Raw genomic sequence first — 18,461 nt, forward strand, 5'->3', positions numbered from 1 at the left:
TTAAGGTAAAAATCATTTTCAGAAATAACACAGCTTCCACAAGGGGATCCAATGGGAATCTTTCCAAATGATAATGCTGGTTGTGCCTTTGGTTACCTTTCGGTATATTCTGGTGAACACTGGATTGAACTTCTCTCCAAATACAAAACCAGTGGGATTGGCTTAAGAATGTCTTGAAGCCAGAAATGTTGTTAAAGGTTTAAATATGTTGACAGCCTCTGTCAAACACATTTATAGTTTTCTTCGTGATAGAATAGTTGTACCCAGGGTTGCTCTAAACAAGTCCAGGATTACCCCTCTGCCTTCTTTTTTGTCATACGTTTGACCTCTCTTCTTGTACAGTCCTCTTCAGTGTTTCCATGTCTGTCTTGATTGCTGTGTAAAAGGCACATGCAATAAAAAGAAAAATGCTTTATGTGAGAAGGGTGGGGGTATTAATATCGGGCATGCTAATGGATAAGATAGTGTTTGAAATGAAATCCAGGAAGTCTTCCAAGAAACTTGAAGCTAAATTAATTTTGTTCCTGTGTACTTTCCCCCTGAAGTTATTTAATATTTTGAAATACAGCCATGTAGTGTTACATGTTCCTTTTTTCACTGTATCAGAAAAAAAGGTCTTTATTGTCTTCATTTTAATATTAAAAATCACCCTGGATATTTTTTCCCTGGATTTTGTTTATTTAGTTATTGAAAATTTGCTATCCTGACCTGGGTAGGGCATAGGAACACAGAAGAATCGTTAATCGTAATAGCAAGATTGAAGTAAATGTCTCAGGAGAAGGCTCAGTGAAAAGCATAATTTTGTCCAGAAAATTTTCCAGAAAGTGGCCCACATGGAGAGAAGGAGCTGGTTTCTTCCATAGCTTGTCAGGAAGTCTGTGGTATAGAAGGTGAGGGTGTTTGCAATGTGCAGTGGTACTTCGGTAGAGCTTTGTTGCCAGAGCTGTGATTCTTCAACCTGTGAGATGACAGCTGCCATATTTTTATGGGGAATTGCCAAGGCAGAGCTCTGCAGTCATGTGCAGTGTGGGGCTTGTGCAGTAGGTCGTTGAATATAAATAATTTGTATGTACCCGGTAAGTCCAGTGCTTGCAGGAAGCATATGACTGATCCTACACAAAATAGATGGGCTGTAGGTGGATGTGCAGCATATCCTTTGAGTGCCTTCCAAAAGTGTCAGACCAAGGCAGAGAGATTCATTGATTGTACATTGCACTTGTAACAGCCCCTGCTCACAAAAATGCTTCAAACTTGCTGTGTGTGCCTGTTGCACTTGATGGATGTGCACATGGGGCCCGTGTCTGGGTTGCCTTGGTGTACAGCAGCTTTGGAGCTGTGCCCCAGGAGTTCTCACAGAGCTGCTGCTCCTCTGGAGATAGAGGGCAAGTAAAATCTGGGAAACATGTTTGGGAAAACTCGAGCATATGGCAGCCTTATGCAGGATCATCCTAGATTGTCCATAGCTGCAGGAAATAAAAGCCAAAATAGAGCCAATCAGGTTATGGTACTATCCCTGGTGCTGTGTTTGTCCAGTTTTTCTGGTTATGGGCCAGCAAAGAGGAAAGGCTATTGGTGTAGGACAAAGTAAGGGCATGTCCCTCAAAAGAGAATGTCCCTCAAAAAAGCAGAGAAGGAACTACAGTCAGTAATTACCACAGCTGATGTACGTCTTCCCCAGATGCTCCTTTATATTCAAATAAGTGGATTCTAGGTTTGTAGACTTGGTAGCTGCTCTAAGTCCTTGGTTGTGTAATCCTTCTTCTGCTTCAGAACAAGGACCTCGTGTTTGAAAGGGGATTAAAACCATACTGGTGCTTCTAGTGTGCTTGAAATAGTGGGTTTAGATTTTTTTTTTTCTTAATTTTTTTTCCCTATAGCAGGCCTGAGTTAAAACCTGTTCCTTTTCTCCTAGCTCCCCAACAGAGAAAAGTGCGGTGCAAAGGTCTGTGTATGCAGTGGGTTATATAGGTGTGACAGCAGAACCTTGCGCTGCTCACTGGAAGTGATGTTTTCTCGGGTCATGGGAAGTGTTGGTTTCAGAGCTCCTGGCAATGGTTGGTTTCAGTCACTCCTGGTGTGTAGGGTAGCAGAACACAACAAACAACTGGTTCTGATCACGAGGGGAACAGCGCACAGCAGGGTCTTTTTGAACATAGGTGTACTTGTCTACCACTGCACTGTGTGTTTGTGGGTGCATTTTGGTAACTACTGCTTGCAAGACTAATGAGGGCAGAGGGAGAAAGTGGCTCAACAGGAGCAGACATCTCAGAGTGCTCAAGAGTGACCCTGAAGCAAGGGGAGAATGTTACAAGCTGGGCTTAGTTTGCAGATCTGTTGTCTTGGACTGGTCGAGTGTTGTATACTTCCGCTTGAATCAGTTGTTGGCTCTGGATGGTAGTTTTACAGTGATGATTCAGCATTAGTATTGTTTTTCCTTAAAAAGAAAAACAGTTTGCTTCCTTCCTCTTCAGAAATTCAGCTGTAATTGTCAGTGATTGGAATTAGCAGTTTCTTAATGGTTGTTTTGAGTGCACACAGCCATTGATTTAGAATTTCTGCTACAAAACCAAGTAATTTGCTCATTAGCACCTTAAGGGATCACCTTTAATGCTGCCTTCTGCAGCCTTTCTACTTAAATCTCTTTTCTTTCATGTGTTTTCTTCATCTTAGTATTTCTTTATTCTCCAGCTGCTAGCCATTTCCATCTGCCCCTTTGCTGATTCTTTGTTCCTTGCATGAACTGCTCTATTTGTGCTTGGGAAGAAAAGACCAAACTCCTCCACAGTCATTTTTTTCCTGATTTACATTTCAACTTTCTCGATATTTTTTTTCCATTTCCTATTTTCATGCAGTAGCCCTCATTTCCCCCCTTTAGTCTACTTCATTAGTTCCCTTGTGGTTGTGCTAATTGGCCTCTGTTGCTTTCCTGTGCTGGAGCAGGAGGCAGAAGAGATGCAATTAGCAGGTGGAGATGGCTTCTTGTAGGAGTCAAGGGAGGACCTTGCTGCTCACTGCAGCACTGTGAGATCAGGTACTGAGATAGACTCAGTGTTTCAGCCAACCTGCAGCCACCATGGTGTTTAGTTACCCATTAAAATGATAAGGGGTCAATATTTAATGTGTAGGATTATATCAATGTATTTCACTGTCATGGGTGTTGTCTGTTTGGCTGTGCTTTCTGCCTATTCTGGTTCAAAACTTTTGAATGTAGTATTTTCTACTGCTAAGACTAGCAGTTACAGTAGCATTTACTGCATATTGCTACAAGGGTTAATAAAAGCAGTCTTCTAGTTTTCTTTTGAAATACATTTCCTTCTCTATTTTGTCAAGTTGGTGTATCTGTCCATGTAAATGCTGCTTAAAACATATTTATACATTTTGTTTGCAATTCTAGGAGTGCTTTAAGGGAAGCTGGGCCACTCACAAGTTATTACACAAGAAAGCAAGTAAGTACGTTTTTTTTTTAAATGCATTTTAATATTGCTTTGGTGTTGTGCTGTGCAGTGAGCTCTAGGTGGCCCTGCTTGAGCTGGGGATTGGACCAGATGACCTCCAGAGGTCCTTTCCAACTTCAACTGCTCTGTGCTTCTCTGCCTAAGAATGGTATTGGGTTTTTTTCCAAGATACTTGACACCGAATGATGCATGTCTGAAATTTTGTCCAGTTCCCTACAATCTAAAGTGATGCGTAAAATTTCAGAGGCAGAGGTACACAGAAGTCTCTGTTCTTTTTTCTATTTGCATGAATTACTGCTTGAGCTACAGTTATATGTTCTATACATGTTCTACACATGTTCTACATGTATAGAATATACACCTGTTCTGTGTTCAGGTATATGAACACAGAAAGAGGGGTGCTGAAATAAAAGGCAAGAAAAATAATAAATCATTATTGTAAGGCAATGTTCCTTTATAGCATTCTGATGTCTAATACAGTAAAAGGCAATACAGTGGGAAAGGTTCTTGCAAAGTCTTTGTGATTAGACACTTGCTGGAACACAAGTGAGTCAGAGTGCAGCTGTTGTGTACATTTTTGGAGAAAAAGGGAGAATGCTTGTGTGCATGGTGCAGCCATTGACAGAGGATGTATCACAGCTATGATTTTGCTGAGTTCAGTTCAAGGTAGTAAGAGTATCTGTGTGCCTTAGGGACAGCTGGTAGCTCTGGCACAGAAATACTAAGAGATTGGTAGATTCTGCCTTATCTGAGTAGTGAACATAACCCATGGGTTTAAAACCAAAGAGAGGGCAGACCTCAGTTCTGCCCCCTTGCCTCCCCCCTGCCATCACCCTGCCTATCTTCTTTAAGCCCTGCTGAAAAAAGAGGTAGGATTAAAAAGTGATATGGCAGAAATTCACATCCTCAAATAATTTGCCTCCTTTCCTAAAACTCAGTAAAGCTTCTTTTTCCATGATAAATGCTGAGTGGCAAATAGGTTGGAGCAGTACAGACAATTACAAATGTTTTCCTTCTTTCTGCCTTTCCAGTGTAGGGATCTTATAGTTCACACTTGCATTCTGTATCCTATTAATTTGTGTGAATATGAAAAGCTTTGGACTTTTAAGTTGTTGTTTCATCTGAACTGAATGTCATTTGAGCAGATGGCTCAGATGTCAGCCACAGAGGCTCTGAAGAATTCACATTAGGGCTTGCAATGGCAGACGTACCTCTTCATCCTTCTGAGATATAAAAAGAGAAAACAAACAAGTTATCCTGTTATGAGTTAAAGATTAATGTTACCATGCTCTTTCTTAACCCTTGTCTTCTCTTTCTGAGTAAGTACTTCTCCTTTTGGTATTGCTCAGGATCTGCTTGTTTCAATCCTTTATGTATAAACACCTTCAATCTGCCCTCATAGGAATGTGTTATTTGTGAATGAAGTCAGTCATTGGACCACATCAGACTTGAATTTCACAAGATTCAGAGAGCTGGGATGCTCCAGCAGTTTGACACCATCTTGTAAGGTGTGAGCACTGCTTGTCCTGAACTGCAGAAGTGGCAGGACCTGCACGCTCTTCATCAGCTCTGGAGGGGTAGCAGGCTCCATGTATTGAGCCTGGCAGTTGGATGGCCTCCCTTCCTCCTTTGGATGGCCTTCTTCCCACCTCAGGTCATTTCGGTCACTGGCTGCTAAGGGATGTCACAAGAAAGGAGTGTTGATCTGCAGTGCAAGGGTGTTAATTGAAGGGATAGTGAGTGCCTTTGTAGAAATAAGCTTTTTCCCAGGAATGAAAACAAGCACTATGTTAGAAAACTACAAGTGAAGAACAACTTAATTACTACACTTCCTTTGTGCATTCAGTCCTGACATTCCCCAGTTGGCTATTGAATAGGGTAGGAAGAATGTGAATTTGGAATGGACAATACAAAATGATAACTGCTACTTACACTTTCATATATCAGTATCTAAAATGCCAGAAAGAGTCAGGTCTAGACTTAGGCACTTCTAAGTCACTTTCTAGACCCCACAGTTCTCATTCTTAGTAGGACAGATTTTGCTGCTGCCACTTTTTTCCCCCCTTTTTCTTGTCTTTTCAGAAGATGAAAAAGCTAAGCGTGAGGTTTCCTCCTGGAGCCTGGAAGGTGATGTTAATACGAATCCCTGGTCTGGTTATCGATACACTGGGAAACTCAGGCCACACTATCCACTGGTAAGCAAGAGGTGCTACTCTACTCCAGCACAGCTATGTTCTGTAGCAACTAATGGACCACTCCTGACCTGATGACCTCCCACATTTTAGCTAAGAGAGGAGAGTTGCTTAATCTGAACCTGATGGAAAGGATGTGCAATGGCTGTCCTTGTGGTTCATTTTGATTTAACTTGTTCTATCTGTTGGTATATTTATAATTAAGGGAGTGCCTTTGAGCATCAGTAACAGGCTTAAGTTCATACCTTTTGGATGTACATTTTGACATTTATTCTGCAAAAAAGCTACTGCTAGTTCAGATGTTGTCTCCTAGCTGTTTACTGTCCTCACCAATTATGGAGCAGACTGTTTCTGAAAAGCTCAGGTGAATTAATTTGGAATTTAAATAAATGGTTTTATATTATATTATGTAAGTGGTTTAGAATAAGCTGGTGAGTTAACTGGTGAACAGCTGAAAGAACAAGAGGTTACGGTAATCTCCAGCACTGGAATGGTGAAGAACAACAGAGGTCAGTAAGAACTTTGGTTGTGAAAGGTGGGTTTAGAAGATCATGACATATAGCTGTGTGTGTATATATATATGTATATATACACACACACACACACACACAGAGATGTATTTTTAAATTGGTACAAGGTTGTACATGGAGTAAGCTGAAGCTTTTTTACAGCAATTATGGCATTTTCTCTACATTTGTCTTTTCTACTTGGCCTGTGCTAGAAAAGCTGCCCCAGTGGCATCCTCTCTGTGGTCTTCTCCGTCTGTTACAGGCTCATTAAGAGGCTGATTAAGAGAGCCTGAGCCCATGTGTGTTAGTGTTGTTGGAGAAAAAGGTGTTTGGGATATTACACTGGCCAAGTAATTCAGCAGTGTTATCTCTGAACATTGGCTTTTTTGTCTTGTGACTGCTGTGAGATTGATGCAAATGAAAGTAGAGATTTTGACTAAGGTGATGCTTTGAAGTAGCAGTCTTGCTAAAGAGAAGAACCAGTGCACTTGCAGTCTGGAAAGCAACAGAAAAAACATTACAGTAAGGCATAACACATTATAAAACCAGTTTGATTCACTTGACAATAAAAATGTGATTTTTACGAAGCTGTGCAATTGGCTATTAAAAGTTGTATAATATGATAGCTATAGAGAGTAACTGCAGAATGTTTCAGAATGAAACTTGGAACTGTTTTGGAGTGTTTACAGACTTTGCAACCTTTTCTAAGTGGACTTAGCTGTATTTCACACAAAATATTTCGTACTGTATTTAATTTTGTTGTGTGACTGGTTTTGTGACTGTAATAAGTGTTCTTGCAACCTAACCAGCTTTGCCTCTGATTTATTTAGACGCCAACAAGACCTGTGCCAAGTTATATTCAGAGACCAGATTATGCTGATCACCCACTAGGTAACTTGAAACAAATCACAGTTATGAGTGTTATGTTTGCTCTCAATTTTCCTTTTAATTGAAAAAGCCTTTAAAGCATCAAGGAGATACTGGAGAAGGGAAGCTCTTTTATCTGTTCTCACTTTACTTCTTCCCCACAGTAACTTACTGATTTTTAAAAAATCATGGTTGCAAGTATTTTTTGGAAGCCCAAAATTTGTAATGGGTTGTCTTTCAAAGGTGTACAGGAAATTAAGAGTTACTTAATTTGGTTTTGGTTTTTTTTAATCCCAAACATACAAGTCCTAGTTCTGTTGTTAATTTGATAATAAACAGCTATCACAGATGAATTCTGCTAAGCCATTCTCTGTGGCATCAGTGTATCTGTTGAAAATGTGTTATTTTATAACAAAACCAAGAAAACCTTGCAGTATGCAACCCCCAAAAGAAAACTGATGTATGAGTTGCAGCTGGTTTTGGACAGAGAGAGAATGCATTCAAAATTACCTGCTTACTGGATTGTTTTGTTATTTTCCCCTTTTTATACCAGTATTGGTGCTTTGCATTTCCCCAAAAGGCTGCTATGAAGTCTGTTAGCATTATTTTTTAATCTTAAGCCGTTCCATAGTTATTTTTTAAAGAGTGTAAGTATTTAAACAACACCAAATACTGTATTTTAAGGGGTTGCTAATCTATAAAGCTGAGCTTGCACAGAATTTGGTAGGAAGAACTTGGATGATTTTATCAGGTGATTATTGCCGTAGTATAACCAGATACATTCCCAAGCTCATGTAACCCTTTATGAGTGTTATAGAATGTAATTTTTATTAATTATTTTCTTAGAGCAGCTGAAAAATGCTTTTCTATGAATAAAATAACTTCCTTGTAGACCCGATATTTAAGGCTGTGTTTTGAGTAACTGGACATGATGGTTTTATGTAGTAAATGAGTGGGCTTCCTGAGCACATGGGGGCATTATGGTATTGTGGAAGGCTTCTGGATTCCAGGTAGTCTGGATAATGATGATAATACTATGGCTTGGTGGGTTTCTTGAGTTTAGGCTATGGTGAGAAAGTCTGTGCTTCTATTGCCCTTGGTAAGCTAAGTAAGTTCCTGGACTGGATATGTATAGGAATCATCCCCCTATATAACATGGGGTTTCTTCTTTTCCTTTTTTTTTTTTTTTTTTCAATCCTCTCTCTTTTTTCTTTTCAGGAATGTCTGAATCAGAACAAGCTTTAAAAGGAACCTCTCAAATAAAAATACTGTCATCTGAGGATATAGAAGGGATGCGAGTAGTGTGTAGGGTAAGGGGGTTTTGATTTTTCTTACAAAGTGCCTTTATATTCTTTAAAAAAATCTATAATGATTTTACCACTTTGTCACAGCACATTTGAGAGTACAAACTTTCAAACCACTTTAGTGCACTGAAAAATAGTTTGGGAGGCTGGATATTTTCTAGTTTTTTCCCTTCTTGTGTCTCCCAATTCCCAGTAAAGTATTTTGTAAGCAGAAAGATGACTTTTATCTGTTTCCTGGCTTTGTTATTACTTGTAAGACAATCTGTGCCTGAGATGTTGTTACTGTGAAGAATATGTTTTATAGTGCATAAATGAGAGCAGAACTTTTTCCTCTCCTGGGGCTGGTGCTAGGTAAAAACGAAAAAAAAAAAGCAAAACAAAGCCCCACTACTAACAATTTTTGAAAAAGAGCTGTTCAGTTGTAATCACTTCCTTGTGCATAAAGTCAAACTTCGAAATGTATTTAGGTAGTCTGATTTAAGATTATGGCATTCAAGGAAGATGTGGTCCAAACTTTAACTGGGGTGTTTTCAGCTCTCACAGAGGTGGCTTAGTACATGACCTGGAGACATCTCGAAGTCTTTCTAGAGCCCAACTCCACACAGCTTTTCTGGGGATCTCAGTGTAGATGTCAAAAATGGGCTACTAATCTTGCACGGGGTAGTCCTTGCCTATTTTAAATCAACTTAAATTAGGTCAATAGATCAATTTTAAATCTGTTTTAAATTTTAAATTGTTTCATTTGCAGCTTGCTAGAGAAGTATTGGATGTTGCTGCCATGATGGTGAAACCAGGAGTAACTACTGAAGAAATTGATCATGCTGTCCATTTAGTAAGATTATTTTATTATCATTCTGGTGTTTATAAGTGTTTTCTTCAATCTCTTTGTTTTTAAACTATTACTGTGTGGTTTACTTTGTTGCATGAATTTAATTTCTTTATTTTGAACTGTCTCCCAGTTTGAGGCTGGTGAGTAGAGCAGATGGCAGAAATGTGCAATGGTAGGGTCAAAGTGAGTTAGGAATTCCTGGGCCTCTCTCTGTATCAGCTGCTTCCATATTTCTGGCTTCAGATTTCTTCTGAGTTTCTTCACTTGCTTTCTCAGTTAACATCATGTTATTTTCTTTCTTCTAAACCCTTTTTGCTCCACGGATACCATTATATAAAGAACACCATATGTAGGCCATGGACGTCTTGTACTCCCTGTTGGTAGTTAAGACATACAGAGGAGAAAGCTAAATTATTTATGACTGGGAGATGAGAACTGAAACAAGATGTTTGATGCAGCCTGGAAAAATAAAGTCACAGTACAATGAAGTGTTTGGAAAAACATGTTCAAGAATTTTCCTGGTTTAACTTTTCATAGTTATTTGAATTGTGTAATTTTTTAATTGGCTGTCTTCTCTATGAATCATGTAAGCTGGTAATTGAGGCTACTTATGTGCATTGTGGGAAATGCAACAATTTTGGTATAGTTAAGTTTGTTAGAGAGCTTTCTGGTTCTTCTCATCTTTATCTACAGCTGTTGAGCCGATTGTCTGCTTTCTTTAGGCTGGAGACTTCTGCTGAACTGCATTAAACACAAAACTACTTTCTTAGGCATATTGTCTAATATGAGCAACTAGTAGGTAAAATGGAGTTACCCCTCCTGAGCAGTTTATGGAAACTTTGGCTTGGCAGGTTGTTTCTACTAACTGATATCCCTAATTGGTATTTTGCAGTTTTAAAAACAGTATTATTTAAGGAAAAAAAAAAGTTGACCCAATATTTTTGCAATCTCTGTACTTTGCTCAGTATGTCACAAAGTGTGTGTATGTATCTATGTATAAATATATATAAAATGTGTCAGTTTTGCAAAAATACTAAAGTTATTACAGTGCAAGGGAAGCAGCTTAAGGTTTTAAAGCTGGGGGGAAGAGTGGTGCTAAATATTATTTTGTTTAGCTTCTGTGTCTTGCAAAAATCTTAGACTGGGTGCATAAAAGCAGTTACTGAAAATTACTTTTTAAAACTGAATAAATATTGCCATTGTTTCAAACCTGAATATCTCAGCATTTGCAGTCAAACATAAAAATGAGTAGAAACAAAATTGAAGTAGCTTTAATTTCTTCCTGGTAAGAAATGCAAGGCATAACAAAAACTGCCAAGAAATGCTTAAAGAATCTTATTCTCAAGAGTCACTGCTTTTCAGCCTATCATTCTTACTGTAAAGCTGTTGCACATGTTTTTTGTGGTGTTTTTTCTTTGTACAAAACTTAATTATCTTCTCTATTTAGGCTTGTATTGCAAGGAATTGCTATCCTTCCCCTTTGAATTATTATAATTTCCCCAAGTCGTGCTGTACGTCAGTGAATGAAGTGATCTGTCATGGAATTCCTGACAGGAGGCCATTGCAGGAGGGAGATATTGTTAATGGTAGGTGCTGTGAAAATTAACCTTCAACATTTCTACCTTCTGTGCACTTAAACCATGCAGTAAGGTAAGGTTTCACAAGCAGGCAACATGACTGGAATAGCTTCTTAAGAGGGGCTTTTGTTCTCATTTGCCAGTTAGTTTGTTCTCATTTACCTCTGCTGTTTACATACTTAAATTCATGAGTTTATTTAATAAAATAATTTCAAAAGGTCAGTGCACTTTAAGAGCTTTATAATTCTTCTACCCTGATCTGTGCATTAGTATAGTCCCTGGGTATTCCACTTGTGGGCTAGACTGTGTATATAGTGAATAAAATGTATATTGAATTATTCAACTGGATTAGTTCTGTGTGAATTCTTGATTAGATGGCTCTAGATCCTTACACTTTTGCTGTGCTCATGATGATTATGATGACAGTAAAGGGTCCTGATGGGGAGGCATTGTGTTAGGTGCCTGTTACCTTTTTTTGGAGCATCTCGCAGCCTAACAACACCAGCTGCTTTTTGTTCTTGGTACTCAAGGTACTTAGATCTTCTTGGGTGGTGAGGGATACTTTTATAGATTTTATATTTATTATATAAATTTTATAAATTATAAATGACCATTTTTTGTTTTCACTTTCATTTCTTCTTGGTTTGGCAGTAAAAATTAATGATGCTTTTTTTTGTACCAATGTTTGCACCTTTGTTTACTGCATTGGTTTGCTTTTCTCTTAGCTATAAGTAAATAGCGTATCCTAAGATTTGACCTGCCTCTAGAAGCAGCTTGTAATCTTTTTAGATTATCAGATATTTGATACATATTAGCATGTAATAATAGCTACGAAGTCTACGCCTCCGCGTGTGTCATGGTTGCTGCCCCAGTCTAGGTGAGCTGTGGTCTGGCTAATAGCTCTGAGCTTGCAGGGTACACGTATGCCAAAGCTCCTTTATCTTTTTTTATTTTCAAAGATGATGCTTTCACACAGCTCTGTATTATTGCCTACTTTTCTGGCATTGCTGGAGTCCAAACTAAGAAGCCCAGCTCAAAGAGTCATAAAACCATAGATGGTTGGTGTTGAAAGGCACCTTAAAGATTGTTTGGCTTCAGCCCTTGGGCTGTGTGCGGGGACACTTTCAGTATAGACCAGGTTGCTCAAAGCCCCATCCAGCCTGGCCTTGAACATTTCCAGGGATGGGGCATCCACAATTTCTCTGGGCAATTTGTTCCAGTGCCTCACTACTGTCACTGTAAAGAATTTTTGTCTAGTATCTAATCTAAACCTACTCTCTTTCAGTTTGAATCCATTCGTCCTTGTCGTGTCCCTACATGCTCTTGTAAAAAGTTTCTCTCCACCTTTCTTATTGGCTTCCTTCAAGTACTGGAAAGCCACAATTAAGTCACCCTGAAGCCTTTTCTGAACAATCTGAATTCTCTCAGCCTTTTCTCACTGAAGAGGTGCTCCAGCCTCCTAATCAAAATGGGTGACTTCATCTACACGGTGCCTTACCTCTCTGCTATTTGCATGCCAAGGCTGTACCTCAGCCCTAGAGAACACTATCTATAGGAGGGTTTAGTCATGCCTTTGTCCACATTCCGGCACTTGATCAGTCTGGGAGCCTTCTGCTTTGTTTTGATGAGAAAGAGCTAGGCTTCCTTTTCATAAGGTAGTGGCTCAAAAGACTCTTGAAAAGGAGGACCAAAACAGAAGAGTCTTACCAGAAGGGATAGAAAAGGTACCTTGGAGGGAATGTACCCAATGAACAATTAAAAGGAAGTGTCCATATTTTTCTTTATTTAAAACTTTTTAGCCTGCTGGAAGCCGTGCCAAAGTCCAAAACAGGTTTTTTGAATCACAGAAACATGTCATCAAGAAGGTACTAGCAAGTGATGTCTAGTTGTTGACACCAAAGTGTGTTTTCCCACATTTTCCTATCAAGATTGTATTGGTCGCTCTCAGCAGCTCATGTACGATACTCCTAAAGTATTATTGTTCATTACAGTTTCCTTCATGGCTGTTTACCTGTGAGTGGATTTGGGTATGTGTTTCTTCATGAATAGCAGTGCAATTACTATTCTTGTGGGTTTGGTGATCTAGCAGCTATTAGACCTACCAGATGACTGACAAAGACTTAGAAACAAAAGTACCCATGCTACCACAGCGAAACAACTTGATATGCAAAACCATGATTACATACCTTTTTAAATTTAATTTCCCCCTATTAGTGCTGGAATTAATTCTGAGAAAGTACTTTAATCAGGTAAATCACCATGGAGCAAAGAGCTTCTCTTTCCAGTTTTTATATATACCTAGAAAACCAATGCTGGCTTGCTGTGTGTGTTGCATTGCTGGGAGATTTTTTTTCTCCCCCTCCCCCTTTCATTTCATTAAATCAAACTGTTGACCAGTGAAACACTACCTTATTAATTAATTTTATGGAACCTACAGGATAAGCATGAAAGAATTGGTTCTGATGGAAGAATTTTCATATGGAATTCTTGTGAAGTAATCACTTCACAATTAGAATACCCCATTTTTACGTGTTTGTTCTTTCGCAAATCAGAGGCAAGAAGTGATGAACAGAATGCTAATTTTCCATGTCTGATGTTGTTTGCAGTGGATATCACTGTGTATCGCAATGGCTACCACGGAGATCTGAATGAGACATTTTATGTCGGAGAAGTGGATGAGGGTGCCAGGAGGCTTGTCCAAACAACTTATGAGTGCCTAATGCAAGCCATCGATGCAGGTAAAACATGCCTGAAGCACGAAGGTTTTGCTTCTCAAACATGTTTGCTCAGATTGGCCACTGCTCAGAGTGGCTTCTGTTGCAGCACACAGAGGCACTGGTATGTTGTCACCAGCAGATGATGGGTGTTGTGTAATGCAGTGATCCTTCAAATGGCTCAGTTCTGTGAGCGGTGGCTGCAACTTCTTTTTAAATGTGGGTTGATGAGGAAAATGTATTTGATGCTGAGCTGATCCTCAGATGATATTGACATGGAAACAGCCTTTTTTTGACCATTGATGAGTAAGACGTACTTGATCTGAGTAATAAAGAGAATGTAACAAGTAAAGTATGTTCTGGAAAACCCTACTTTTATAATTTGTATGGTGTTACACAGAAAACTGGTAAGGTAAAACATTGTATGAACACCTAAATGTATTTCTCTTTAGCCCAGCCAAACCTGATTGTTATTTCATAAAGCTAGTTACGAGCTCTTGATTTTCTGCTGTGGAAGTGTGCCAGAGAAGACAGATCCATATCCTCCACAACCTACAGAACTTTAATTATGTTGCTTAGTTATCACTCAGAGCAGCTGCATCGAGACATACAATGAGATAGAAAGGTAGCTGGAGAGTGTTCTGTTCAACTTCAGAAAACAAAACAAGAATTTCCCAAGTCCCTGGAAATACTTGTATCATCTGTATCTTTTATACCCTGCAGCTTCTTAAAATCCCCATTATAATTCAATCACTTCATGGCCTCTAAAGATGGAAGTTTAAGGTGTATATGTAAGGCTTTAAACTTGAATTTAATCAAAAGTAAATGTAAATAAAAGGAATTAAAGTGAACATAACTTTGGTTAATAATTTGGAGATAGCTAGTCAAACTGAAAAGACAAAAATCCATAGGAATTATGTCTTGTGTATCCACTGTGTGATCAAGAAAATCCTGCCAGATTGAACTGTGAAGAATATAGGTTACCTGTTTATGTGGGATTACTGTTCTGAAATGACCACTTTGTTTTTCAGAGCTAAATCAGAACAGTGTGTATCTTTGGTCCTGTACTTTTTTATTGCAAATGTTACATGTGTTGTCTCTTACCTTTGGTATCCTGGCTTGGATGTATAAACTGTGACAGAAATTTCCCTTTGTGTTCGTTACAATGAGATTAAAATTCTCACTGTAAGTCTTTTGTACCAATTTCTTAGATGCTGTAGTGTGTTTTGAAGGGTTTCAGACTTTGCATGTGGGTAGGAATTGTGGCAGCGAGTGTCTCAGCTGTTAAAAAGGGGGTCACCTCTCCCCTCTTTAGTTTATCTTAGTGTCTTGGTGTTGTACCAGCAGAGCTCTAGCTAGGGGAGCTGTACGAGAGAGAAGCAGAGGGCTCCTTGCTCCATTGAAATGAGTCACATATGCTGTCAGGCCCATACTTCACAGCTGTTTAGCTCAGATTAATCTCTTCCCCACCATGTCCTTTGGGGGTTTTTTGGGTTTTTGTGGGGGTTTTTTGTTTGTTAGTTTGTTTTTATTTTGTTTTGGTTTTTTTTTTTTATTTTTTGGAAAAGCATGTAGATTCCAGTAATATAAATTTCTTGTTATTTTCTGTAAATTCAACTTAGGGGTTTCAGTTGTAGTCACTTACATTAGCAGAGAATTGAACTAAACGGTTTATTCACATAAAGTTTTAGCTTTATGTGAACTCTGCTTAAGATGGCTCCACACAACCACACATCTGGCTCCTGAAGGAACAGCATATATTCAGGGAGTTGGAAATGGTCTTGGAAAAGCTTGATTTTTTGTTTTAAGTGGCTCAAGGTTGTTTTTGGTATGAATCTTCATTAGCTGAATGATGAAACATTGTTGCTTTTATGGCATTATTACTCCCTTGTCCAAGTGCTCAAAGTGAATTTCTCACACCATTTTCATGTGTTTCAAACACTTTGACATGTAAGGCTTCCTAAAGGGATTGTCAAAAAAGTTAAACCTGAATTATGAACATTCTTATTTGCTGTAGCGTTGTCAGTGAGAATCTTGTCTAAGAGTAGAGATACCCATTTTCCCTTTACTTATTTTTTTTTAATATTGGTCCTTTGTGTGCATTTGCCACACAGTAGAGGGGTAAGTATATATTAAAATACAGTTCATACATTCATTGCAAGAAACACTGCAGCTCAGGGTGTGAGAGCTTACCAAGTACTTTGAAAGTCCTTAATTTTTAATTTCAAACTTCAACATCCTTCTAATGTGAACACTTAGATCCATGAAAGGAAGAAAGTAGTATTCTTGTGGAAAAGGAGTTTTCTTCTGTCTCTCTTGGTTTTTTTTTAATATGAAACAGTTTCCTCCCTCTCTCATGTTATTGCACTCACTCATATACTTAGTGGATTAAGTGATCATAGGAGGTGACATACTGGAACAGATGGACACACAAGCCGTGAGTGCTACAGAGATGATGTTTGATGGTTAGTTGTGTTGAGAGAAAGCTCTCTAAATTTCCATTTCTATCTCTTTAATTTTGCAGTAAAACCTGGTGTTCGGTACAGAGAACTGGGGAACATAATTCAGAAACACGCTCAAGCAAATGGATTTTCAGTGGTTCGGAGCTACTGTGGGCATGGAATCCATAAACTTTTCCATACGGCTCCTAACGTGCCACATTATGCCAGTGAGTATTCGTTCCCTTTGTGCTGTCCTGTAGACAAGAAGTGGTTTGCAGTGAATGCACCCAATTTACTTGAAGCCATCAAGTTAGCATTTTGGCACTTGGGAAATAATGTTTTTTTTAACTCTGGACCTGTAGCATACTTTATGAACCTGTGCCTGTGCTATCTCTGCCTCCACTAATGGTTAGTGTTAGCCCTCATCAGTACTGGGTAAGTGCTCAAAGTTCGTGCCTGAATTTCCTTAGACATTCTTGTCTGACATGAACGGGCAAATGTTTCTCTTCTTAGAAGTTCCAAGCAAAACTTTACTGCCATTTACAGATGTAAATAAAAAGCTCTCTGAATGGTATAGATGGGTGTTGTGCTTGAATCTGGATCCTGTTTCTTTCCCTTATTTTCATTTGAGTGTTGTGATTTGGTATTTCTGGAAACTTCATCCTAGTGTGTGGCAGAGGAGGAATGAGCATTCCCCCAGGAGTGGTAGCTTTTGGAAATGTCCATGGCCCCGTACCAGTTTTTCCGTCAAGACTCAGAAACAGCATCCACAGAGGCAAAGGACGGAAGGTTAAGTGCCAGTGGACAACAAAGGGCAGAGTAAATATCATGAAGCAGTGATGAACAGTTCACAACCACTTCAGCTGTAAAGCTTCCCTGATAGGACCCTTATTTCCTCAGACCTGACCATCTGCCTCCATCTTCCCATCTCCTAATGGGCCTTAACACATGTTGGGGTTATATATTATAATCTAGTGATTCCTGACTTTCCATGTCATCATTTCCCTAAGTTATTTTTTTCTGACAACAGAGAAAATCTGTTAATTGCAGGGTAGAAGGATATCAACTCCTGATATATACTTTTTGTGTAAAAGGAAGAAAATATGGATTCTTTGGAGGTGAAGAGCATTTTGTACCAATTAAAATCCAATCCTAGACAAAGGAAACTTTTATCTCTCCTGGCTGTTTGGAAGTTTCAACTTTTTTTTTCATTGAGCAAATATGTCTGTTGCCAGAAAGAAAGATGCTGGGTGTTTTTTCTGGTATTTTTAAATACAGACTCCCAGCAAAAGCAGTGGAAAGATCTGAGGGACTTAAAGCCTATCGGAGAAAAAAAGAATGCTGTTGCTTATTTCTAGCTTACTATGAAAGGAGTTTAAAAAGCAAAAAGCTCATTTTCTAAGAAAAATGTTCTTTTGCTGTTGTGGCAGCTTGATGTCTGAGATTTTTAAAGCCTCTAGGTTGTTTAGCCAGTGTGAGGAATTTGCACAATTAGGTTTAGATGGGGGAGTGTAAAAATGAATGCGAATTGTCTGTAGCAGCAAAATAGCTGGGAGCTAATGGTTCCTGTGCAGTCCTGGAGTTTGTTCCAGCTCTCAGGCTCCGTCACATCTGAGCTGCACTGTCCTTCCAGGTGAAACAGGGCAGCAGAAATGGGCCGAAACCTTTCTCCAGTCAAACTGCACTCCTGGAGTCTTGGTGTCCATCAGTTCATGTGCCCCCACGTAAACATTTCTGGTGCACTTAAAATCAGAAAGTTCCTGTGTTATTGTCCTGGATGCCTTGAAATGCTCTGCTGTTTTATGTTAGCTAATGAACACAGCATTATCAGTCTGACACTACTATGACCCCAATACTCAGGGTAATAAGGGGGCAGTGTGTCTTTCATAAATGGAATCATGGGATTACTTAACCACTGTCACATTTTGACAGTTTATTGGAGCTAATGGCTCAGTGCAAACAAATGAGGTTTCAAGCCTTGTCTGAATATCTTAAGTGCTTCTTACTTGTGTTGTTTTTTTAATGATGTTTTTCATTATAGAAGTATGCAGAAATTTCTGTATTATATTTGTTCAGTGTTTTTATAGAACCAGAGTTGAAATTCCAGTTGTTGGAGAGAAAGCAAGCAATTAATTTTAAGCTGCTTGAGTAAGTATTACAGTGTTGGAGGATGGGGAGAAGGAAAGAACTAAGGGAAATCTCAATGTAGAACTACAGATGGACAAGTGAACACATCATTTTAGAAGGGCTTTTCTGACTTTACTATGTTTCTGTTGTATTCTGCTAGGACAACGATTCATTCATTTACTAAGATGGTATTCTTTTTTTCTAAGCTGAATGTTTATTTTATTGCAGAAAACAAGGCAGTTGGAGTCATGAAGCCAGGTCATGTATTTACTATTGAACCAATGATCTGTGAAGGTGAGCAATTTAGCAGTAGACTAAAATGGTTACTCTTGTTTGCTCTTAAGTAGTGATGGAACAGGATGCTCGTTCTCTCCTGTAGAGCTGATAGATTTTTTCATTTCTCTTTGGGGGAGTGATATCTGTTACTTAAAAACTGGCAAGAAGTG

General features: G+C 38.9%; 1 protein-coding gene across 2 annotated transcripts in view; it reads left to right on the forward strand.

The window, feature by feature from the left end:
- Positions 1-18,461, forward strand: part of METAP1 (methionyl aminopeptidase 1) — a 30,210-nt gene that overhangs the window by 6,717 nt on the left and 5,032 nt on the right. For both annotated transcript variants that reach the window (XM_048304547.1, XM_048304546.1), the window contains exons 2-10: positions 3,395-3,446; positions 5,538-5,650; positions 6,987-7,047; positions 8,242-8,333; positions 9,076-9,159; positions 10,604-10,742; positions 13,340-13,471; positions 15,972-16,115; positions 18,244-18,309. In XM_048304547.1, the coding sequence (XP_048160504.1) occupies positions 3,395-3,446; positions 5,538-5,650; positions 6,987-7,047; positions 8,242-8,333; positions 9,076-9,159; positions 10,604-10,742; positions 13,340-13,471; positions 15,972-16,115; positions 18,244-18,309 (883 nt within the window). The remainder of the gene's footprint in view (positions 1-3,394; positions 3,447-5,537; positions 5,651-6,986; positions 7,048-8,241; positions 8,334-9,075; positions 9,160-10,603; positions 10,743-13,339; positions 13,472-15,971; positions 16,116-18,243; positions 18,310-18,461) is intronic.

This window comes from Corvus hawaiiensis, chromosome 5, assembly GCF_020740725.1.
Source record: "Corvus hawaiiensis isolate bCorHaw1 chromosome 5, bCorHaw1.pri.cur, whole genome shotgun sequence".
Classification (NCBI taxonomy): domain Eukaryota; kingdom Metazoa; phylum Chordata; class Aves; order Passeriformes; family Corvidae; genus Corvus; species Corvus hawaiiensis.